This window comes from Geotrypetes seraphini, chromosome 10, assembly GCF_902459505.1.
Source record: "Geotrypetes seraphini chromosome 10, aGeoSer1.1, whole genome shotgun sequence".
In the NCBI taxonomy this organism is placed as follows: Eukaryota; Metazoa; Chordata; class Amphibia; order Gymnophiona; family Dermophiidae; genus Geotrypetes; species Geotrypetes seraphini.
In genome coordinates this window covers 119967614-119989478 of record NC_047093.1, presented here as the reverse complement: position 1 = coordinate 119989478, position 21865 = coordinate 119967614, and the positions used below count along the sequence as shown (strand labels likewise).

The 21865-nt window shown below is 43.2% G+C and overlaps 1 protein-coding gene across 1 annotated transcript in view; it reads right to left on the bottom strand.

The window, feature by feature from the left end:
• The window catches only part of LOC117368565 (G-protein coupled receptor family C group 6 member A-like), a 112041-nt gene that overhangs the window by 52175 nt on the left and 38001 nt on the right, over positions 1 to 21865 (bottom strand). The window contains exon 7 of the mRNA XM_033962296.1: positions 13204 to 13431. Coding sequence (XP_033818187.1) covers positions 13204 to 13431 — 228 coding nt within the window. The remainder of the gene's footprint in view (positions 1 to 13203; positions 13432 to 21865) is intronic.

Sequence of the window (21865 nt, the reverse complement as noted above, 5' to 3'; positions counted from 1 at the left end):
TCCCATTCCGAGTAGTGTCCCTTTACTCTCACTCTCTGCCTCCTGTCCTCCAGCCAATTACAGATCCATCTGTTCACGTCTCCTTCCACTCCGTGGTTTCACAGTTTTCTTAGCAGGTGCTCATGGGGTACTTTGTTGAAGGCTTTTTGGAAGTCCAGATATATGATGTCTATGGGGTCACCATGGTCCAATTGTTTGTTTATCCCCTCGAAGAAGTACAGTAGGTTTGTTTGGCAAGATCTTCCTTTACAGAAACCATGCTGGCTGGTTCTCATCAGATTATTTCTCTCTATATGCTCATTGATGCTGTCTTTGATTAATGATTCAGCCATCTTCCCCGGAACTGAGGTTAAGCTCACTGGTCTGTAGTTCCCCGAGTCACTTCAGAGGAAGTGTTAGATATTTCAAAAACTATATATGAATCAGGAAGTTAGAAAGTGAAGGCTGATGCTAGAGAATGTAAGCATCTTTAAAGAGGAAAGTTTTAAGTTTAGTTTTAAACTTTTCGAGGGAGTTCTCTAATCGAATGTCGAGTGGATGGGCATTCCACAAAGAGGGGGAGGTAACTGAGAAGATGGATTTGCGAGTGGTGTCATGAAACAATTCCCGTATTGACGGTATAGAAAGTAAATTTTGATTATTTGATTGGACGACCCTTGATGATGAGTATGGGATCAAAAGTTTATCTATAAATGCCAGTTGATTAGAATTTTTTGTTTTGAAGGTGAGGAGAAGTATTTTAAAGGAAAGAGGATGAGAAAAGGGCAGCCAATGTGCTTTACAGAGAAGAGGGGTGACATAATCAACCCTTTTAGTATGATATATTAATTTAACATCAGTATTTTGTAATAATTGTAAACGATGGATTTCTTTCTGGGTTATGCCTTGATAGAGGGCATTATAATAATCAATGGTTGAAATTACTAGGGAGTGAATCAAGATATTAGTAGAAGAATGGTCGAGAAAAGAGGAAATAGAATAGATGAACCTGAGCTTATGAAAACATTTCTGCATGACTGCAGTGGCGTACCTAGCATATGTAACACCCGGGGCCCATCATTTTTTTGGCACCCTCCCATCTATATGAAAAACATGATTTTTAGTAACAAGCCACATGTCACACATGAGTACCTATGAAAAGGCAGCATCCTACATACTGCAATACAACATTGTAAAACTAAACAAGCCAGACTAGTACAGATTAATCCTACACCGTCAATCCTAACAGAAAACCATGTCTTTCGAAAACACAGAACACAGAAAACACGTTTGCTTAGTATGAAATGTCATCACAAACTAACCCCTTCCCCTTTTACAAAACTTAAGTGTAGATTTTAGCCACGGTGGTAACAGCTTTGACGTTCATGGAATTCTGAGCATCAGAGCTGCTACCACCACGGCTGGCGCTAAAAAACGCTCCACAGTTTTATAAAAGGGGGGATAAAATAGAAATACATAGACAAAGGTTAAATCGAACCAGCAAGAAGCTGGACTTTGCAAACAATGCAACACCACAGAAGCAGTGACACATGTCTCCTAAAGCAATAAATAAATAGAAAATTTTTGTTCTACCTTTGTCTTCTCTGGTTTCTGCTTTCCTCATCTTCTTGTTAATCTCTTCCTTCCATCCACTGTCTGTCATCTCTCTGCCCCTATATGGCATCTTCTCTCCTTCTATGCCCCTTCCAGAAACTGTATGCCTTCCCCTTCCATTTCTCCTTTCACCCCCATTGGTCTGGCATCTCTCTCCTCTCCCACACTTCTCTTCTGAGATCCCTTTCTTCCCTCATTTTCCTTTTCAATTTATTTTCTGCATCCATCTAGATTACGTTCTTACTACCCTTTCATCAATTTCCTTTTTTACTGTCTACCTAAAGCTCGCCACCTCTTTCCCTCAACTCTTCCAGTATCTAACTCTATCCTCTTCCCTCAATCCAGCATGTACCTTTTTTTCTTTCTCCTCCCCACTTCCTTCCAGCGTCTGCTCCCCCTCTCCCTCCACTTCCATTCAGTCTGCCCCCTTCTCTCCCACACTTTCATTCAGTGTCTGTCCCTCCTCTCCCCCACTTCCATTCAGTGTTTGTCCCTCCTCTCCTCCACACTTCCATTCAGCATCTGTCCCCCTATTCCCCACACTTCCATTCAGTGTCTGTCCCCCTCTCTCTACCCCTTCCATCTACTGTTCACCTTCTGTCTCACCCCTTCCATTCTCTGCCCTTTCTGCCCTTTCCATCCAGTGTCCCTGCCCACTCTCTCTTCCATATGGTAACTACCCTCTTTCTATGCTCCTTCCATAAACTGTCTCCTTTGTACATGATTCATTTCAGCTTCACCCCCTCTCCATTTTTCTGTCTCCTTATGCTCTGGAATCTCTCTCTTCTCCTTTCCTTCCTTCCCACTCCACCCCATGGTCTGGCATCTCTATCTCCTTCCCTCCCCCATGCCCTGGCATCTCTTCCTCTCCATGCTCTGGTACCTCTTCTCCCTCTGGTCTGGCATTTGTTTCCTGTCTCTCCCCCATGCCCTGGCATATTTCTCCTCTCCTTCCAACTCCCCCTCCCCCTCATTATCTGGCATCTCCTCTCCTTCCTTTCTCTCCCTCCCTCCTTCCTTCCTTTCCCATGGTCTGGCATCTGTCTCCTTCCCCACCCTCCATGCCCTGGCATCTCCCCCTCCCCCTCCATGGTCTGGTATCTCCTTTCCTACAGCCAATGTAATCCCACTCCACAAAAAGGGCTGCAGGACAGAGGCTGAGAATTACAGACCGGTGAGTCTCACATCCATAGTGAGTAAACTCATGGAAACACTAATTAAGCATAAATTAGATACAATCCTAGACGAGAAGAATCTACGGGATCCCCGCCAACATGGATTTACCAGAGGCAGGTCCTGCCAATCCAATCTGATTAGTTTCTTTGACTGGATAACAAGGAAACTGGATGTGGGTGAGTCCCTGGACGTCGTTTACTTGGACTTTAGTAAAGCTTTTGATAGCGTTCCGCACCGCAGACTATTGAACAAGATGAAATCAATGGGACTGGGAGAGACGTTAACTACATGGGTCGGTGATTGGCTAAACAGTAGACTTCAGAGAGTGGTGGTAAATGGTGCCCCTTCAAAAACGTCGGAGGTGATCAGTGGAGTGCCTCAGGGCTCGGTCTTGGGCCCGATCCTCTTCAACATATTTGTGGGAGATCTGACTCAGGGGCTTCAGGGTAAAATCACATTATTCGCCGATGACGCCAAACTATGCAACATAGTAAGTGAGAACACTTTACCAGACAGTATGACGCAGGACCTACTTCTATTGGAACATTGGTCCTCGACTTGGCAGCTAAACTTCAATGCTAGAAAATGTAAGGTCATGCACCTCGGCAGCAGGAATCCATGCAAAACTTACACACTAAATGGTGAAACCTTAGTTAGGACCAAGGCGGAACGTGATTTGGGGGTGATCATTAGCGAAGACATGAAGACTGCCAATCAAGTGGAGAAGGCTTCATCAAAGGCAAGACAAATGATGGGATGCATCCGAAGAAGTTTTATTAGCCGGAAGCCCGAAGTTATAATGCCATTGTACAGATCCATGGTGAGGCCTCTTCTGGAGTATTGTGTACAATTCTGGAGGCCACATTACCAAAAGGATGTGCTGAGAGTTGAGTCGGTTCAAAGAATGGCCACCAAAATGGTCTCGGGACTCAAAGACCTCCCGTATGAAGAAAGGCTGAATAAATTGCAGCTATATTCACTTGAAGAACGTAGAGAGAGAGGAGACATGATAGAGACGTTTAAATATATCACCGGCCGTATTGAGGTGGAGGATGATATCTTCTTTTTTAAAGGCCCCTCTGCCACAAGAGGCCATCCGCTGAAAATCAGGGGTGGGAAATTTCATGGCGACACCAGGAAGTTCTTCTTCACCGAAAGGGTGGTCGATCGTTGGAATGAACTTCCACCTCAGGTGATTCAGGCCAGCAGCGTGAAGGATTTTAAAAGGAAATGGGATACACATGTGGGATCTCTAGGGGGGTAAATTCAAGGGGGTAGGGTTGTTGGAGTGGGCAGACTTGATGGGCTGTGGCCCTTTTCTGCCGTCATCTTCTATGTTTCTATGTTTCTATGTCGAGACAGAGGAGAGGAGGAAAGTGAATAGGAGGAAGGGTGCCCTTCAGAAAGGATATGCAGAGGCATAATAACCTTAGCCACTGGCCTATCCACTGGCTGGGTAGCTTAACACGGAGCCTAAAGTCTCCACAGAGCCAGTAAATATCACCTAGGGTGAAAATCTGATGCTGCAACAATGGGGCATACCTATAATCCAAGACAGAACAATAACCTGGGGGAAAGTTGCCCACAAAACTACCCTGTGTCAAATTAGAAACATGACATGTGTAATTACCCTTATAGATAGTAACGGCTATGTCAAGCTTTTTATGTCCTGGCAGCAAAGGGTATTTAGAACGCCACAGCGCACAAAGGGGATCGGTAAAATTAGAGGAGATATTGGTAAATAACCCAAAAAGCATGGTTGGATACCAGGAGGGAGGTCCAGAGGTACGGTTCCTAGATGGGATCTAGCTTGAGCACTTATGTAACAATTACTCTTATTATGTTGATCAGCAGTGAATTTCATCCATTCTAACCAAAGGTTACGTTCTGAAAACCCTACCTCAACAGCCATAGTATCTTCAAAAGTGGGATTGGCAATAGCCATCATGTCAGTAAGTTTATTGAATGTAGGGGCCAGTGGGTTAGTATTTTTGGGGCCCCCACAAAATGGCGGAGAGGATGAGTGGAGGTAGATAGATCCCGTAAGAAAAACTGACGGGTCGGATAGCTAGACCCACCCTTAAACCATATGCCCATAACGTACATACCTTCATCAGTAGGTCTAGGGTTGTCAATAGTAAGAGAAAGCTTAATAATTTGTTCAGGAGCCCGTCTCCTATAACAGTTTCCAACCTTACGAAGGGTCATACGAGTAAGCAGAGATTTACCATTTTGATCCACTTTTTTTAGAGCACTTTCTGGTCTATAAGCCCAGTCAGTGCCAGTATTCCACCTTACTGCTCCCCAGAATGCACACTTATCTCCCCAACGTGAGTCAGTAACACATATATATATATCTTTAGTTTTAGGAATCTCTGAGGACCAATGGCATAGCCTTGGGATATCAATTGATGAGCAGTCCATAATGTCACAATACTCAAAGGAGAAGGTGGCAACTTGCACACTACTGGAATTATACCAAAAGGTAGTATACTGTCTATCTTTCTGAATTCCAATTGAAGGACAGCCTTTGCAAGGGAGTAGTCCAGCTTGACGTCTTAGTCGCAAAGAGGTGCCGGGGTTGCTGTTTACAGATGAGTACATTGTTGGGTGTCATTTACAGATGGGTATGGGCAGAAAGTGTCGTGGACCCAGGACACATCATCCCTGTAGACACAGTTAGAAATGATCCATACAGGAAAAAAAACTAGCAGCAGCGCTGCCAGGAGGAGAAAGATAAAGTTGGTGGAATGCTGTGATGAGATCATCATGTTGTTCCTCTGAAGGGGGTGAAATCTGCGCAGAGACGGCTTGCTTCTGGGGTTTTAGGTTAACCCTCTTCAAGCGACTTGTGTGGATCCAAACAGGAGACTCCTCAGTGAGTACAGCGGTCCTGGACACAGCGATCACAGTAGTGGGAGGACCAAAGGGGAAATCTGTCTGCTTCCGATCCTTGAAAAGCTTCTGGATGATGAATTCATCACCAGGCTGGAAGGAATGGGTAGGAGTCTGTGGAGAGAAAGGAGAAGTGCAAGACACGTTTCTTTCAACATGCCCTAATGTTTCAATGAGCTTCCGAACATATTCTTCCTGTATCAAGGGAAGATCACTATTCTCAACTACGGAGGGTCTGTCTACCCATGGGGCGGGGAAAGGTCATCCCATGAGAATCTCAAAGGGAGAGTAGCCAGTGGTGCAGTGAGGCTGCATCCTGATTTCAGCTAAAACAATAGGGAGGAATTTTTTCCAATTCACAAACGTGCCAGCTGTGGCTTTCCTGATTTTGTCTTTAATAGTCCTATTCATGCGTTCGACAATACCAGAACTCTGTGGGTGATATGGAAGATGAAATTTCCACTCAATACAGAGTGCGGTAGCTAAAGCTTTGCATACTCTAGCAGTGAAAGCAGGACCATTATCTGAATTGATGTGTGTGGGACATCCCCCCACATTAACCCAGAGGAATACTGGGCCCACTACGAAGCGCGCGAGGAGATGAATGAAGAAGGTGAATTCTGGGAACAATGGTCAAAAACAAGCACAACTATCTTAGACAAAATAGCTCCCAAACAAAACAGAACAAACCGCTCAAATAAATATAACAACTGGTTCGACTCCGAACTACAAAAAATGAAACAATCAATACGACGATTAGAAAGGATCTGGAACAAATCAGGTGAAATATCCGACAGGAATAATTGGAGATCAAACATAAAGGAATATAAACAACTGATAAAAGAAAAAAGGAAAAAATTCTACTCATCCAAAATATACACATCCAACACAAGTGCAAAAGGAATTAACACTCATGAATTGTTCAATCTAGTAAAAAATCTATTTGACACCACACGCCACAGTCAATCAACGCACGACATAAAACTTCCATCAGCAGACGATCTAGCACAACACTTTAACTCAAAAATTGTGAACCTAAGGAACAATTGCCCAACAAATAACACAGATGAACAGCAAATAGCCAACATACACGAAAACGAAACACCAGTGGACATATATTGGAACTCCTTTCAGGACCTAGAATGGAATAACTTCATAAAACTCTACAACAAATATACCACATCAAACTGCATCCTAGATCCCTGTCCACCCAACATAATGAAAGCAGCCCCTTTAGACTTTAAGATAACACTATGGACTCATATGTCCAACAATTTCAAAAATGGAAAATTCCTATCAAAAAACGGTCACATTATAATCACCCCAATCCCAAAAAATCATAAACTACCCCTAACTTCAGCAACCAACTATAGACCAGTAGCATCTATCCCATTTTTCGTAAAAATAATGGAAGGCTTGGTACAAACCCAACTGATGGACTACCTAGATCGGTTCTCACTGCTACATGAAACCCAGTCAGGCTTCAGACCCCTGTTCAGTACTGAGACGGTGATAGCAGCAATCTTAGATTACCTACGTAACTTATTTAGTAAGGGCCACAAAGCCTTAGTGATGCAATTCGACATGAGCTCAGCCTTCGACTTGGTAGATCACAAAAAATTACTACAATGTCTAGATTCAATCGGCATAGGAGGCAAAGTGCTGGACTGGTTCCGAGGTTTCCTTACGACCCGCACCTATCAAGTTCGCTTCAATTACAACCTCTCTAAAACATGGAGAAACCCATCAGGCGTTCCACAGGGGTCCCCACTATCCCCACTACTCTTCAACGTCTATATAGCTTCACTAGGAACGAAGCTAACCCAGCGAGGCATAAAAGTATTCAGCTATGCAGACGACTTCACAATCATAATCCCGTTTACAACATCCCCCTCTGAAATCACCCCCACAGCAACTGAAGCGCTAAACACGATGGATCAATGGACCACAGATTTCAAACTGAAGCTCAATTCAGAAAAAACTAAATTCTTCATAGCCTCGCCACACGCACAGAATACGATAATACCATTACACATTAACAATCTAAACTACCCCATTCAACCAACGATGAAGATTCTAGGAGTAATACTAGACCAAGGACTAACCATGAAAGACCACATAGACTCCTTAATCAAAAGAGGGTTTTTCACTCTCTGGAAACTTAAGTCCATTAAGGCGTACTTCCACACTTCAGCTTTCAGAATTCTAGTACAATCCCTAATACTAAACCACTTGGACTATTGCAACATCACCCATCTGACAATCCCCCAGAAGCAAATGCAAAGACTACAAATGATACAAAATGCAGCAGTCAGGATGATTTTCGGGCTGAAGAAGTCCGATCACATAACCCCTTCCTACCGACTCCTACACTGGCTGCCGATGGAGGCGCACACGAAGTTCAAGCTAGGATGTCTCTGCTTCAAAGTATTAAATGGTCTAGCCCCAAAATACATTACAGACCTCTTCTCATTCCCAACCAACAGACACGAAAGAAAAACACACCTGAAATTTGTCTCCCCACCAGCTAGAGGGTGCAAATATAAGAGACACCATCAACAATTGCTATCATATCAAGCAGCCATATGGGGTAAAGACCTAGAAAAATTAATTATGCACACAAACAACTATGAAGAATTCAGGAAACACCTAAAAACCTACCTATTCTTGAAATACCTAGGTAACGAACCGGAACATCAACCCCCCTCATAACATCACCACATACCTGAACGTGCAAACTGCTAACCCCAACCCCCAATCGCTAAATATGATCACTCTATGAACTTACGGAATATTTCTACTTCTGTGTAAACAACTTGGCACTTCCTGGCCTTGCACCACACAAACTGACGTTAACATTATTAAAGTTATCAGATGTACACTGCTATATTCTCTAATTCGTTGTACGAAATATACACTGCTATACTCTTTAATTAGCTGTTCGTAAAGTTTCACTTGATTGTATTTACAGTTTCTTTTATTGTAAACCGCCTAGAAGTCGCAAGATTGTTGGCGGTATATAAGAATAAAGTTATTATTATTATTATTATCCCCACCTAGGGATGATTTCACGAAGTAAAATGTTCACCACAGTCTGAGCAGTTTCATTTGTAGTGGGAAAGACTTCAGGCCATCAGGAAAACATGTCAACAATAACAAGGGCATAATCCTGGCGGGTCCCAGTGGCATGAGGAATATGAGTAAAATCAATCTGTAAGTGTGAAAAAGGAGAAGTGGGGTAAGTAAGGTCCTGGTGTGGTGCTTTATGGGGTATGTTGGGATTAGCACGGAGACAAGTTAGACATCGAGCTATATATGTCTGTATCAGGGAGCGAAGGTCAAGAATGAAAAAATCACTGGCAAGGAGCTGGAGTGTCGAGCGAGCACTACGATGACCAATGCCATGATATTGAGCAATGAATAAGGGGGAACTAGCGGCTGGTAAACAGGGTTTCCCCTCTTTGCACCAAAGTCCGTCCGAAGGGCGGCTTTGGGCACCGGCTATTTGCCAGGCATCAAGTTCAGAGGGGGTAACAAAGGATTGAAGCTGGGAAAAAAGAGAAGAAGGGGGAAAAGCAGGAGGAGAAAGAAGAGGAAGGAGAACAGAGGAAGGAGGGGGGTCCAAAGCAGCTTGTTTAGCAATGCAATCAGCCAGAGCATTACCTCTGGCAACTTCAGTCTGAAGGCCAGTGTGTGCACGACAATGAAGAATAGCAACTGCAGCAGGCAGGAGTAAAGCAGAGAGAAGATCCGAAACAAGGGAAGAATGAGAAATAGGCTTACCATCAGCGGCCACAAAGCCGCGACGCTGCCAGATAACACCATGGTCGTGTACAACATCAAAGGCATATTTAGAGTCGGTATAAATATTAACACGTTTACCAGAGAAAAGGTGACAGGCGCGAGTAAGAGCAATGAGTTCAGCAGCCTGTGCCGAAGGATAGGGGAGGGAAAAAGCCTCATGGATGATATCAGGAAGTTCAACAACAGCATATCCTGTGTGGAAGGTGTTGTCACTAGGACATGAGCAAGAACCATCAACAAAAATGGAGGAAGCATTGGGGAGAGGGGTAGAGGACAAATCAGGGCGAGGGGAAGTGTCTTGATATATCAGAGAGACACAGGAATGATCAGGAGGAAGCGCATCCTGTTCACCCTTAAGACCCAAAAGACCATTTAAAAGTATAGCGGGGCCGTATGTCGGGGCAGAATATCTGATGGTGAGATTGGGATTAGAAAGGAGGATGACCTCATAACCACTAAGGCGCTGAGCTGACATATGCTGGGTATGAATATTGCAAAGGAGGGCTTGGACATCGTGAGAAGTATGAAGGGTAGTGGGGTGACCAAGGGTTAGAGGAGTAGCCATCTCTACCACCATAGCACATGCAGCTAGGGCCCTTAAACAGGCAGGCATGCCTTGAACTTGAACAGGGGTAACTTTAGAAAAAAAGGCAACAGGGCGTAACTTACCGCCATGATCCTGAGCCAGGACGCCTGCCATAGTCTTACAATTGTCACGAGCAAAGAGATGAAACATTTGGTCATAATCAGGAAGACCCAAGCCTGGGCTAGAAACCAAAGCACATTTCAAATGTCCAAAAGCGTCCAACATTTCTTTAGTCCATCTGATAAAATCAGTCATTTCAGGACCTAGGGTCTGTCTCAAAATCTGGTCATAGAAGGAACAATCAGGGATCCATTGGCGGCAATAACCAATCATACCAAGAAAAGTAAGCATGTCTTTTTGAGTAGCTGGGCGAGGCAAACCCAGAACAGCAGCAATGCGAGAAGTGCTAATTTTCCTCTGACCGTGAGACAGGACAAAACCCAGGTATTCCACTTCAGATTTACACCATTGTAGTTTCTTTCGTGACACCTTGTGACCCACACACAGACAACCATTGTAAAAGGTGCAAACTATCAGCCTGACAGGTCTCCTGAGTTATGAAACACAAAAGAAGGTCATCCACATATTGAATGAGGACAGAACCATGGGGGGCCGTCCATGGCTGTAAAGTAGCCCGAAGGACAATGGAGAAAACCACAGGGGAATCAACATAGCCCTGGGGCATTCTACACCAGGTATACTGCTGTTGCTTAAAAGTGAATGCAAAAAGGGGCTGGGTGTCCTCGTCAACAGGGACAGAAAAAAATGCATTCTTCAAATCAATGACTGAAAAAATATGAGCTGCAGGTGGAATGGAGGAGAGGAGAGAAGGGACGTCAGGAACAACGGGTGCAATGGGAATCACCAAAGCATTAACAGCCCTAAGGTCTTGAACAAAACAGGGGGGTGCCATCAGCTTTGACAACAGGATTGATGGGCGTATTGTAGGAAGAGATGGTGGTTTTAATAATACCAGAGGAAAGAAAGGAAGCAATTAGTGAAATCATGACTTTCTCCTTCTCTTGGGAGATCGGGTACTGCTTAATGAAAACAGGAATGAGTGATTTCAGAGAAGCACAATAGGGGGTACATGAAATAGAGCCTATATCAGTGTCAGTAGAAGCCCAGACCGGAGAGTCTGGGGGAAAGGGCAAAAGTGTGTCAGGGCAAGTAGAAAGGTAAAGGGTGGACGGAGGGCAAATGGGAATAATGGAGGAAAAGACATGCAAACCTCCTGTATCATCTGTAGTGAGCTGAATGAGAGGAAAAAAAAGATCTCGACCAAGAAGGCTGACAGGGCAATGGGGAATAATAAAAAAGGAGTGCTGAAAAAGAGTAAAGCCTGTATCGGGATGAGCTACAGACAGGGGTGTGGTACGATAGGATTTAGTCAAAACCACATTAATTCCCATAGAAAGTTCAGCATTCATGCGTGGGCCCCGATAGTAATCCTCACTGATGGTGCTACAAGTGGCACCCGAATCTACAAGAAAAGGCACTGGACTCCCTTGTACAATAAGAGATATCATAGGAGAATCCTTAGCAATTGCAGAGACCAAAGTGAATGCTGGGGTGTAAACCTCCGGGCCCCTTCATTGGGGAGTAGGGGGGCTGTGCCAAGAGATAGGAAAACGAGGAGAAGTGGCAGATGGTCTCACAGTAGAGGGAGGGGTAGGCACCACCGGTGAGGCGGATTGAACTGGGAATGCAGGGGGTCTGGGATGAGGGCATTGATTAAGCTAGTGACCAAGGTCCCCACAATTGAAACATCCAGTACTTCTGGATGGATTATTACCACCTCAACCAGAGACTAGAGCCCTCGCCCTGCGAAACCCGCGACCCCTTCTTCCACGAGAGGTAGACAGGCGCAGTCCCCAGGTGGGTAGCTGGCCCTGATGCAGGATTTCCCGAGGTTTAGAGATCTCAAAACAACCTGCTGCCTCTTTTTCCATTAATTTATTTTGAAATTCAGCACGAGAACTAGTGGGCCATTCTGAAATCATTTGTTTGACCAGAATTTGCAAGGGAGAACAGAGGTTAGAAAGGAAAGTCTGAATAAGTAGGGAATCCATATTTGCATGGGAACTGAGACCCGCCTCTTGGGTCCAGGTTTCATTAAACCTCTTCCAGAAATCCACAACAGTTTCACCTGATTTCTGTTTGCAGGCTACTGCAATAGGAAGGGAAGATCGAGACTTAAAACACCGATCAAGCTCTGCCTGTAATTCATTCCACATAACAGCATTTCCTGCTTCAGTATTAAGTCTATAAGCAGTAGCTGTGACAGTAGCAGGCTCTAAAACACTAATACTAGGGACGTGAAACCAGTCCCAAGGGGAACTGTGTCCAACAATGCCATCTATAATAAGGCGCATATCTTCCTGCGTATAATTTCGACCCTTGCATGCTCGTTTTAAATAGTGAAAAGTCGCACTAGCAGAGACAAGAGGCTTGGGGCAGTGCTTAATAATCTTGTTAATGTCTTCTAACTCAATGGGTTTCTTCAAAAGAATATCCCCCACTGTGAGAAAGGGCATCTGTTCTTGCATCAGCTCCTGTACTTCCGCAACCCTTTGAGTACCGCTCCGAGTGTGAAGGGATGAAAAAGAGATTATCGGCCCCCGAACAGTGGGGTTGGTCGTAGATACAGTGGGAAATGGAATGTTTTGGGGCAAAGTGTCATCAACCTGTCCCGATGCAGCTGCCGGCTTTCTTTTTCGGCGACCGGCACACTTTCAAAGAGCCGCGCATGCATGGCTGCTCAAAGTTCAATCTTCTGCTCTGCTGCAACTTCCTGTTTCCAGTTGGGTCAGAGCAGAAGATTGCTCTGACCCAACTGGAAACAGGAAGTTGCAGTAGAGCACAAGATTGAACTTTGAGCAGCCACGCATGCGCGGCTCTTTGAAAGTGTGCAGAGGAAAATCAGGTCACAAAGGGGTCACAAACCGATCGGTACATGATCTGTTTGCTTAGTGAATCTAGCCCTATAGGTACACACATGGGATCAGCACTCCAATTTAAGTGATCTATACAGAATCTGGAAGCTAACGTTTTGCCCAGAAAGCCAAAATACACCATTCTATTGACCATTTTATGACAAGTTTCATGATACCTGTTTGGATCAGCACCTCTGATCGCTTAAATCTAACCTGAGTGAAAGAACTCTCCCAGACGATCGCCTTCTCATCAATGGTGAAATCCTGCCCTGGGGGAGCATGGGGGTTATAACATCCAACAACTTTATATTCCAATGTTGTATTAGGAAGAAAGTTCAAATTCAAAATATCGTATCCAATGGCGAGTTCTCCATTTTCATCCAGGTTCATCTCTTCCCCTAGACCATTCTTAAAATGGAGGTTCCTCAGATAACGATGAAGCTAAGAAATGTAATTGAAAAAATGGGAATAGATTGAACTACAGTTTTTGGTGGAATTCAGTATGTCATATTTATAAAATAGAAAGATCATTAGCTATTCAGAAAGGGAATTTTAATAAATTTCAAGATGTGTGGAGGCCATTAACAAATTATTGTAATGAAGAGTTATCATTTTCCCTGATTTGTACAAATGAAAAAATTGGGTGGGGGGAGGGGGACTGTATTATATGATATGAGATATTAAAGGGATGGGAGGGAAAGGGATAAATTTTATTTAATATGAAAAATTGTAGAATTCAGGTGATATATTAAGTTAAAATGTGGATATTTTTTGATGCACTTGATGTAAGTTATTAAAATGAATAAAGAATTTAAAAAAAAAGAAATGAGGTTTGCATTTTAAGTAATATCAGGTTAGACAGGTAATTTCAAGCATACAAAAAGATTTGTTTATAACTATAAGAACTACACTTCTCCCTCCCCATTCGCGGTTTCGACACTTGCGATTTCACAAATTCGCAATTTTTTTGTTTAGCACATTTCTGCCTCTCTCCAGCCTTCCTCCCAGCATCCTGGCCTTACCTGGTAGTCTAGCGGGCTTTTGGAGAAGGAGCGATCTTCCTACGCTCCTGCCCCGTGTAGATTGTCAATAGGGAATGGCTGCCGTGAGTTCCCGTCATAGTCTCGATAGACTCCGGGAACTCACGGCAGTCATTTCCTATTGGCGATCTGCATGGGGCAGGAGCGTAGGAAGATCGCTCCTGCCCCGAAAGCCTGCTAGACCACCACATAAGGCCAAGATTCTGGGGAAGGCGGGAAGGAGGCGGGGGTGGGTCAGAACCAGATGAGAAGATATTTGCGGTTTTTCTCAATTCACTGTCTCAATTCAATTCTCTGCCCCTATCCCCCGTGAATACCGAGGGAGAAGTGTAATTTTAAAGCCATTTCTGGAGGTAAATCACTCTCTATCTCCTCTCACTTACAAATGGACACAGCCTTAAAGTATGGACCAACTCCCTAAAGAAGCTTAGGAAAATTATTTTATAACAGCCATATAAACTTCTCTGATTCCATTCTAGAAGTGCAGTATACAGTAACAAAAATCCAGTAAATAATGTAACTAGCCAGTGAATGGGGAGAAGGAAGGCACAAAGAAAAGAAATATACATTATCTTTTCAATTCATTCTTCCATCTTCAATGACAGATCTATAGGAAGTTGGGACTGTAAGAGCAAAGACCTTTGCACTCATCTTTAAAACAGAAAAATGATTTGAAAGTGGCACCAAATGGCAGATATTTTTTCTTGCATAAACATCAAAGTCTTGATTTTTGAATCTGAAACTTGAGTTGTTTTATGATACAGATTGTATAAATGGGCTGAAAATGGCTTAGAAGCAGGCCGGAGCAACTTGTGAGGCTCGCCATAAAAGGGGGGCCTCACGAGTCAAAGCACGCAGGGAGGAAGCTTAGGAGCCAATGGGAGGGAGAAAGGAGTGGAGCAAGACAAGCGGCAGGCATTTTAAATTAGGTCCTTCCTGGGACAGCCATCTTTTCAGCGGCACACAAGGAGGAAGAGAATACTCCGCTGCCCAGTGGCCCTGCCTTTGTGAGGGGAAGCCTCCGTTCAGGAGTGAAGCTCAGTTTTGGGACACAGGGCAGCATGAGATAGTGCCATGGGGGCAGCAGGGAAAAGAGTGTGTTGCTCTATGAATGTGGAGGACCAATTGTGCTTTTTTTTTAAAAGGGTTGCAGGGCTGTGTTTTTGTTTTTAAGCCTTGGGTTGAAAAAAATTCATGCTTTGTAGCACTGTAAACACTATCCCCTTGCCTACCTGCTTGCCTCGGGATGGGTGGCCCTGCCTGCCTGTCACTAGGCCGGCCTGTCTAACACTAGGCCTGCCTGCCCTGTGCCCTGTCCCTACCTGCCCTGTCCTGGCCTACCACTAGACTGCCAAAGGGGGCACAGGGTACAGGGCTTAGCAGGGAGAATTTGGTTTAGAATGTTTTTTTCTTGTTTTCCTCCTCTAAATCTAGGGAGCGTCTTATGGAGCGAAAAATATGCTAATCCAAACTGTTTTTCTTCCTTGATTTTGCAAAGGCAACAGCTGCTATGAGGAAGAAATTTTTGGCACTTCGCCCAAATCTGAAGCAAATGGACCCCTGTTCATTTGTAGAAATAAAGATAGTTCTAAGTCAAATAGATGCTGGCTCTGTCATCTCGATATAGGGACACTGGATCATCAATTGTTCTATTGTCCTTTGATACTCAGTTTTTGGAGATCTATATGGGGATATATTACTCTAATTCTAGAGACTGTGGTTCCAATGTCATATGAAGCGGTATTATGTGGGAAGCTGATATATTCTATCTCCAGCAGATAGGCATAAAAACAGGTTATTGGGTATAATGATTGGGGTAGCCATACAAATGAGTATGAAAACCTGGAAGAATTGTGACCGCTTAAATTTCACTTTTTGGTAGAATTCGATATGCTTGTGTTATCGTTACGAGAAAATGATGTCTGAACAAAGGGGTAAGTGGTTTAATCTGACGTGGGGTTCATAGACCAATTTTATTGATTCTAATTGGTTGGTTTTTCCCTTTACTTTTGGTTATATATTTTGCATCCAGGGAAGGGGGGTGGGTGTGAGGGAGAAGAATAATGTATAGGGACTGATTTATTTATGAGTTGTTAGTACTATTGTATGGATATCTTGAATATATTGAAATCAGGGGGAGGGGGCTGAAAATTATTCTTATGTATTTCACTGATAGATAAGTGGTGTTTTTTCAGGTAACTTGTTATGCAATTTTTGTATGCACTGTTTTTAGAATGAAAATGAATAGATAGATTACTTGCACTCAGTTAATTAAGATGGATTTTTGAAGCAAATACAATAGCCCCTGCAGGCCTGAATGAGGATGCACAATGGTTGACAGTAGCAGATTAGCGCAGTGCACCACTACGTTTGTGAACTCTATCAGCTGTGAGTACGCGGTCATGTACAAAGTGGGTGGAGCCTCTCATAAGACATGCAGGAGATATGCCGTGGCCATCTTTATTAAACAGTCATGCCTGCAGCAACAAGTTTCAGTTAGCGTTCATCCAGTGAGTGGTGTAACATGAAGAATTTGATTTTTATGGATTGATTTTTATGATTGATATGCAACAAGTACAGGGTTTTTTTTCATATGTAAAGTTGTATACAAAATAATTTTTTTGAGGGCTGTTAATAGTAAGGTCACTAATGTGATTTTCATTTTGGCTTTGCAGCATTCTACTCTAAAAGCTCACCTACGCCCTGAAGAAAGGGTTGAAATGGATATTCCGTCAGAGAGGTGTTGCTGCTAAGCAAGCTAAGTACATGTTTGATAAATTAGAGTGTATTTAGTATGTTTTTTTTAAACTTTATTTTTATTCAAATATTTCATCATAATAACAAGTACAAAAACTTGAAAGGATTTGGAAATAATCCAATAAGGTAAATATAATTGAATTAACATCAAATAGATTAATTATTTAGTCCACAATCTTTGGATCCAAGAATAAAGAAAATTAAAATAAAGCAAAACAAATACTTAACCTATTAGACAGAATCAGGGACATAGTTAACCCCCAGACAGCTGGTTCGCTACACTGTGGGTGGTTTAATTGAACCAATAGTGACTGTAATAAACTCACATAATTGTTTTGGATCAAAAATTAAGAAATTCTACCCTTCTAAAAAAATACAACATTTTGCAGGAATTTTTATAAGAAACTGAGCATCCAGAGCCAAAACTCTGGTTCTATAACTAAGAAAATCTTTTCTTCTCTTTTGTGTTTCTTTAGACAAATCAGGAAAAACATGTATAGTGGAAACAAAAAACTTATCATTCAAGTGCCTAAAGTATGTCCATAGAATTAAGTCCCTATCAAACTCTAGGGCAAAAGTCAAAATGAGAGTGGTTCTCTTCATTATTATTTCAAGTGAGTCCTCAAATGAATTGAATAAGGTATATTTATAAAAGAAAGAATCATGAGAAAAAAATAAGCACAAAGAAGAAAGGATAAATTAATTGAAATAGTATTTAAACACTTATAAGGGCAAGAAAATACACCGGGACTAATGAGGAATCCATCCAGTTATAGTCCTTTGACCCAACTGGCCTTCTGACGTCCCTGAGGTTGAACACTAGCAAGTCTTAGATTCTTTATTTTTGATATTCTGTCTACAAAAATACATGTCTAGACGGTGTACATTATAAAAAAATTATAAAAACAATTAAAGGAAGCAAATAAAAACAGTAGTTTATGAAATGTTAAAAATACTGGACAAGTTTAAATTAACATACATGAGACGAAAGGATAGTAGGGGAGGGAGAGGTAGTTTAAAATACACCGAAGTAAAGTTAATAAAAAAGGACAGTAAATGGGGAGTGGTAAAAACAATATAAGAATATAAGAACATAAGCATCGCCTCTGCCGAGACAGACCACAGGTCCATCGTGCCCAGCAGTCCGCTCTCGCGGTGGCCCCCCAGGTCAGTGACCTGTAAGTGATCCTCTACTGAAGACATTTTGTCCTGTATAGTATCCCCTCTATCTATATCCCTCAATCCCCTTTTCCTTCAGGAACCTGTCCAACCTCTTCTTGAAACCCAAAATCGTACTCTGCTCTACCACCTCCTCTGGAAGTGCATTCCAGGCATCCACCACCCTCTGAGTGAAGAAGAACTTCCTAGCATTCGTTCTGAATCTGTCTCCCTTCAATTTTCTTGAGTGCTCTCTTGTTCTTGTTTCCCCGGCCAGTCTAAAGAATCTGTCCCTCTCTACCCTCTCTATACCTTTTATGATCTTGTAAGTTTCTATCATGTCCTCTCTAAGTCTTCGTTTTTCCAGGGAAAAGAGCCCCAGTTCCTCCAGCCTCTTGGCATATGGAAGGTTTTCCTTTATCATTTTCGTTGCTCTTCTTTGGACTCTCTCGAGTGTCACCATATCCTTCTTAAGGTACGGCGACCAGTATTGAACACAGTATTCCAGATGCGGGCGCACCATCACCCGATATAGCGGCAAGATAACCTCTTTGGTTCTGGTAGTGATTCCTTTTTCGATAATGCCCAGCATTCTGTTCGCCTTCTTTGAGGCCGCTGCGCATTGTGCCCCCGGCTTCATTGTTTGGTCCACCAGAACCCCCAAGTCCTTTTCTAGGTTGCTTTTCCCCCAATACCATCCCCCTTATGCTATAGTTGTACATCGGGTTTCCTTTCCCTATGTGCAAGACGTTGCATTTCTCTACATTGAAGCACATTTGCCATTTTTTCGCCCATTCACTCAGTTTGTTCAGGTCCCTGTGTAGCTCTTCACATTCCTCAACAGTTCTAACCCTGCTGGAGAATTTTGTGTCATCCGCAAATTTTATAACCTCGCACTTCGTCCCTGCTTCTAGGTCATTAATGAATATATTGAACAGCAGTGGTCCCAGCACTGACCCCTGCAGGACACCACTCGTAACTGCTTCCCATTCCGAGTAGTGTCCCTTTACTCTCACTCTCTGCCTCCTGTCCTCCAGCCAATTACAGATCCATCTGTTCACGTCTCCTTCCACTCCGTGGTTTCACAGTTTTCTTAGCAGGTGCTCATGGGGTACTTTGTTGAAGGCTTTTTGGAAGTCCAGATATATGATGTCTATGGGGTCACCATGGTCCAATTGTTTGTTTATCCCCTCGAAGAAGTACAGTAGGTTTGTTTGGCAAGATCTTCCTTTACAGAAACCATGCTGGCTGGTTCTCATCAGATTATTTCTCTCTATATGCTCATTGATGCTGTCTTTGATTAATGATTCAGCCATCTTCCCCGGAACTGAGGTTAAGCTCACTGGTCTGTAGTTCCCCGAGTCACTTCAGAGGAAGTGTTAGATATTTCAAAACTATATATGAATCAGGAAGTTAGAAAGTGAAGGCTGATGCTAGAGAATGTAAGCATCTTTAAAGAGGAAAGTTTTAAGTTTAGTTTTAAACTTTTCGAGGGAGTTCTCTAATCGAATGTCGAGTGGATGGGCATTCCACAAAGAGGGGGAGGTAACTGAGAAGATGGATTTGCGAGTGGTGTCATGAAACAATTCCCGTATTGACGGTATAGAAAGTAAATTTTGATTATTTGATTGGACGACCCTTGATGATGAGTATGGGATCAAAAGTTTATCTATAAATGCCAGTTGATTAGAATTTTTTGTTTTGAAGGTGAGGAGAAGTATTTTAAAGGAAAGAGGATGAGAAAAGGGCAGCCAATGTGCTTTACAGAGAAGAGGGGTGACATAATCAACCCTTTTAGTATGATATATTAATTTAACATCAGTATTTTGTAATAATTGTAAACGATGGATTTCTTTCTGGGTTATGCCTTGATAGAGGGCATTATAATAATCAATGGTTGAAATTACTAGGGAGTGAATCAAGATATTAGTAGAAGAATGGTCGAGAAAAGAGGAAATAGAATAGATGAACCTGAGCTTATGAAAACATTTCTGCATGACTGCAGTGGCGTACCTAGCATATGTAACACCCGGGGCCCATCATTTTTTTGGCACCCTCCCATCTATATGAAAAACATGATTTTTAGTAACAAGCCACATGTCACACATGAGTACCTATGAAAAGGCAGCATCCTACATACTGCAATACAACATTGTAAAACTAAACAAGCCAGACTAGTACAGATTAATCCTACACCGTCAATCCTAACAGAAAACCATGTCTTTCGAAAACACAGAACACAGAAAACACGTTTGCTTAGTATGAAATGTCATCACAAACTAACCCCTTCCCCTTTTACAAAACTTAAGTGTAGATTTTAGCCACGGTGGTAACAGCTTTGACGTTCATGGAATTCTGAGCATCAGAGCTGCTACCACCACGGCTGGCGCTAAAAAACGCTCCACAGTTTTATAAAAGGGGGGATAAAATAGAAATACATAGACAAAGGTTAAATCGAACCAGCAAGAAGCTGGACTTTGCAAACAATGCAACACCACAGAAGCAGTGACACATGTCTCCTAAAGCAATAAATAAATAGAAAATTTTTGTTCTACCTTTGTCTTCTCTGGTTTCTGCTTTCCTCATCTTCTTGTTAATCTCTTCCTTCCATCCACTGTCTGTCATCTCTCTGCCCCTATATGGCATCTTCTCTCCTTCTATGCCCCTTCCAGAAACTGTATGCCTTCCCCTTCCATTTCTCCTTTCACCCCCATTGGTCTGGCATCTCTCTCCTCTCCCACACTTCTCTTCTGAGATCCCTTTCTTCCCTCATTTTCCTTTTCAATTTATTTTCTGCATCCATCTAGATTACGTTCTTACTACCCTTTCATCAATTTCCTTTTTTACTGTCTACCTAAAGCTCGCCACCTCTTTCCCTCAACTCTTCCAGTATCTAACTCTATCCTCTTCCCTCAATCCAGCATGTACCTTTTTTTCTTTCTCCTCCCCACTTCCTTCCAGCGTCTGCTCCCCCTCTCCCTCCACTTCCATTCAGTCTGCCCCCTTCTCTCCCACACTTTCATTCAGTGTCTGTCCCTCCTCTCCCCCACTTCCATTCAGTGTTTGTCCCTCCTCTCCTCCACACTTCCATTCAGCATCTGTCCCCCTATTCCCCACACTTCCATTCAGTGTCTGTCCCCCTCTCTCTACCCCTTCCATCTACTGTTCACCTTCTGTCTCACCCCTTCCATTCTCTGCCCTTTCTGCCCTTTCCATCCAGTGTCCCTGCCCACTCTCTCTTCCATATGGTAACTACCCTCTTTCTATGCTCCTTCCATAAACTGTCTCCTTTGTACATGATTCATTTCAGCTTCACCCCCTCTCCATTTTTCTGTCTCCTTATGCTCTGGAATCTCTCTCTTCTCCTTTCCTTCCTTCCCACTCCACCCCATGGTCTGGCATCTCTATCTCCTTCCCTCCCCCATGCCCTGGCATCTCTTCCTCTCCATGCTCTGGTACCTCTTCTCCCTCTGGTCTGGCATTTGTTTCCTGTCTCTCCCCCATGCCCTGGCATATTTCTCCTCTCCTTCCAACTCCCCCTCCCCCTCATTATCTGGCATCTCCTCTCCTTCCTTTCTCTCCCTCCCTCCTTCCTTCCTTTCCCATGGTCTGGCATCTGTCTCCTTCCCCACCCTCCATGCCCTGGCATCTCCCCCTCCCCCTCCATGGTCTGGTATCTCCTTTCCTTTCCTTCCCTCCCATGGACTTGGCATCTCTTGTTCCTCTCCCTTTTCCTTCTCCCTCCTTCTGTGTCAGCATTCCCCCCTATCTACCTACTACTCTAATATCCAGAACCTCCTTTTCTTCTTATTGCATCCACCCTGTGTCTAGCATCTCCCGCCTGTCTTGCTACTCAAATCATGTCTGTTTTTTCCCTTCACTCTACAACCTCCATGTCCAGCATCTTCCTGTGTTCCTTT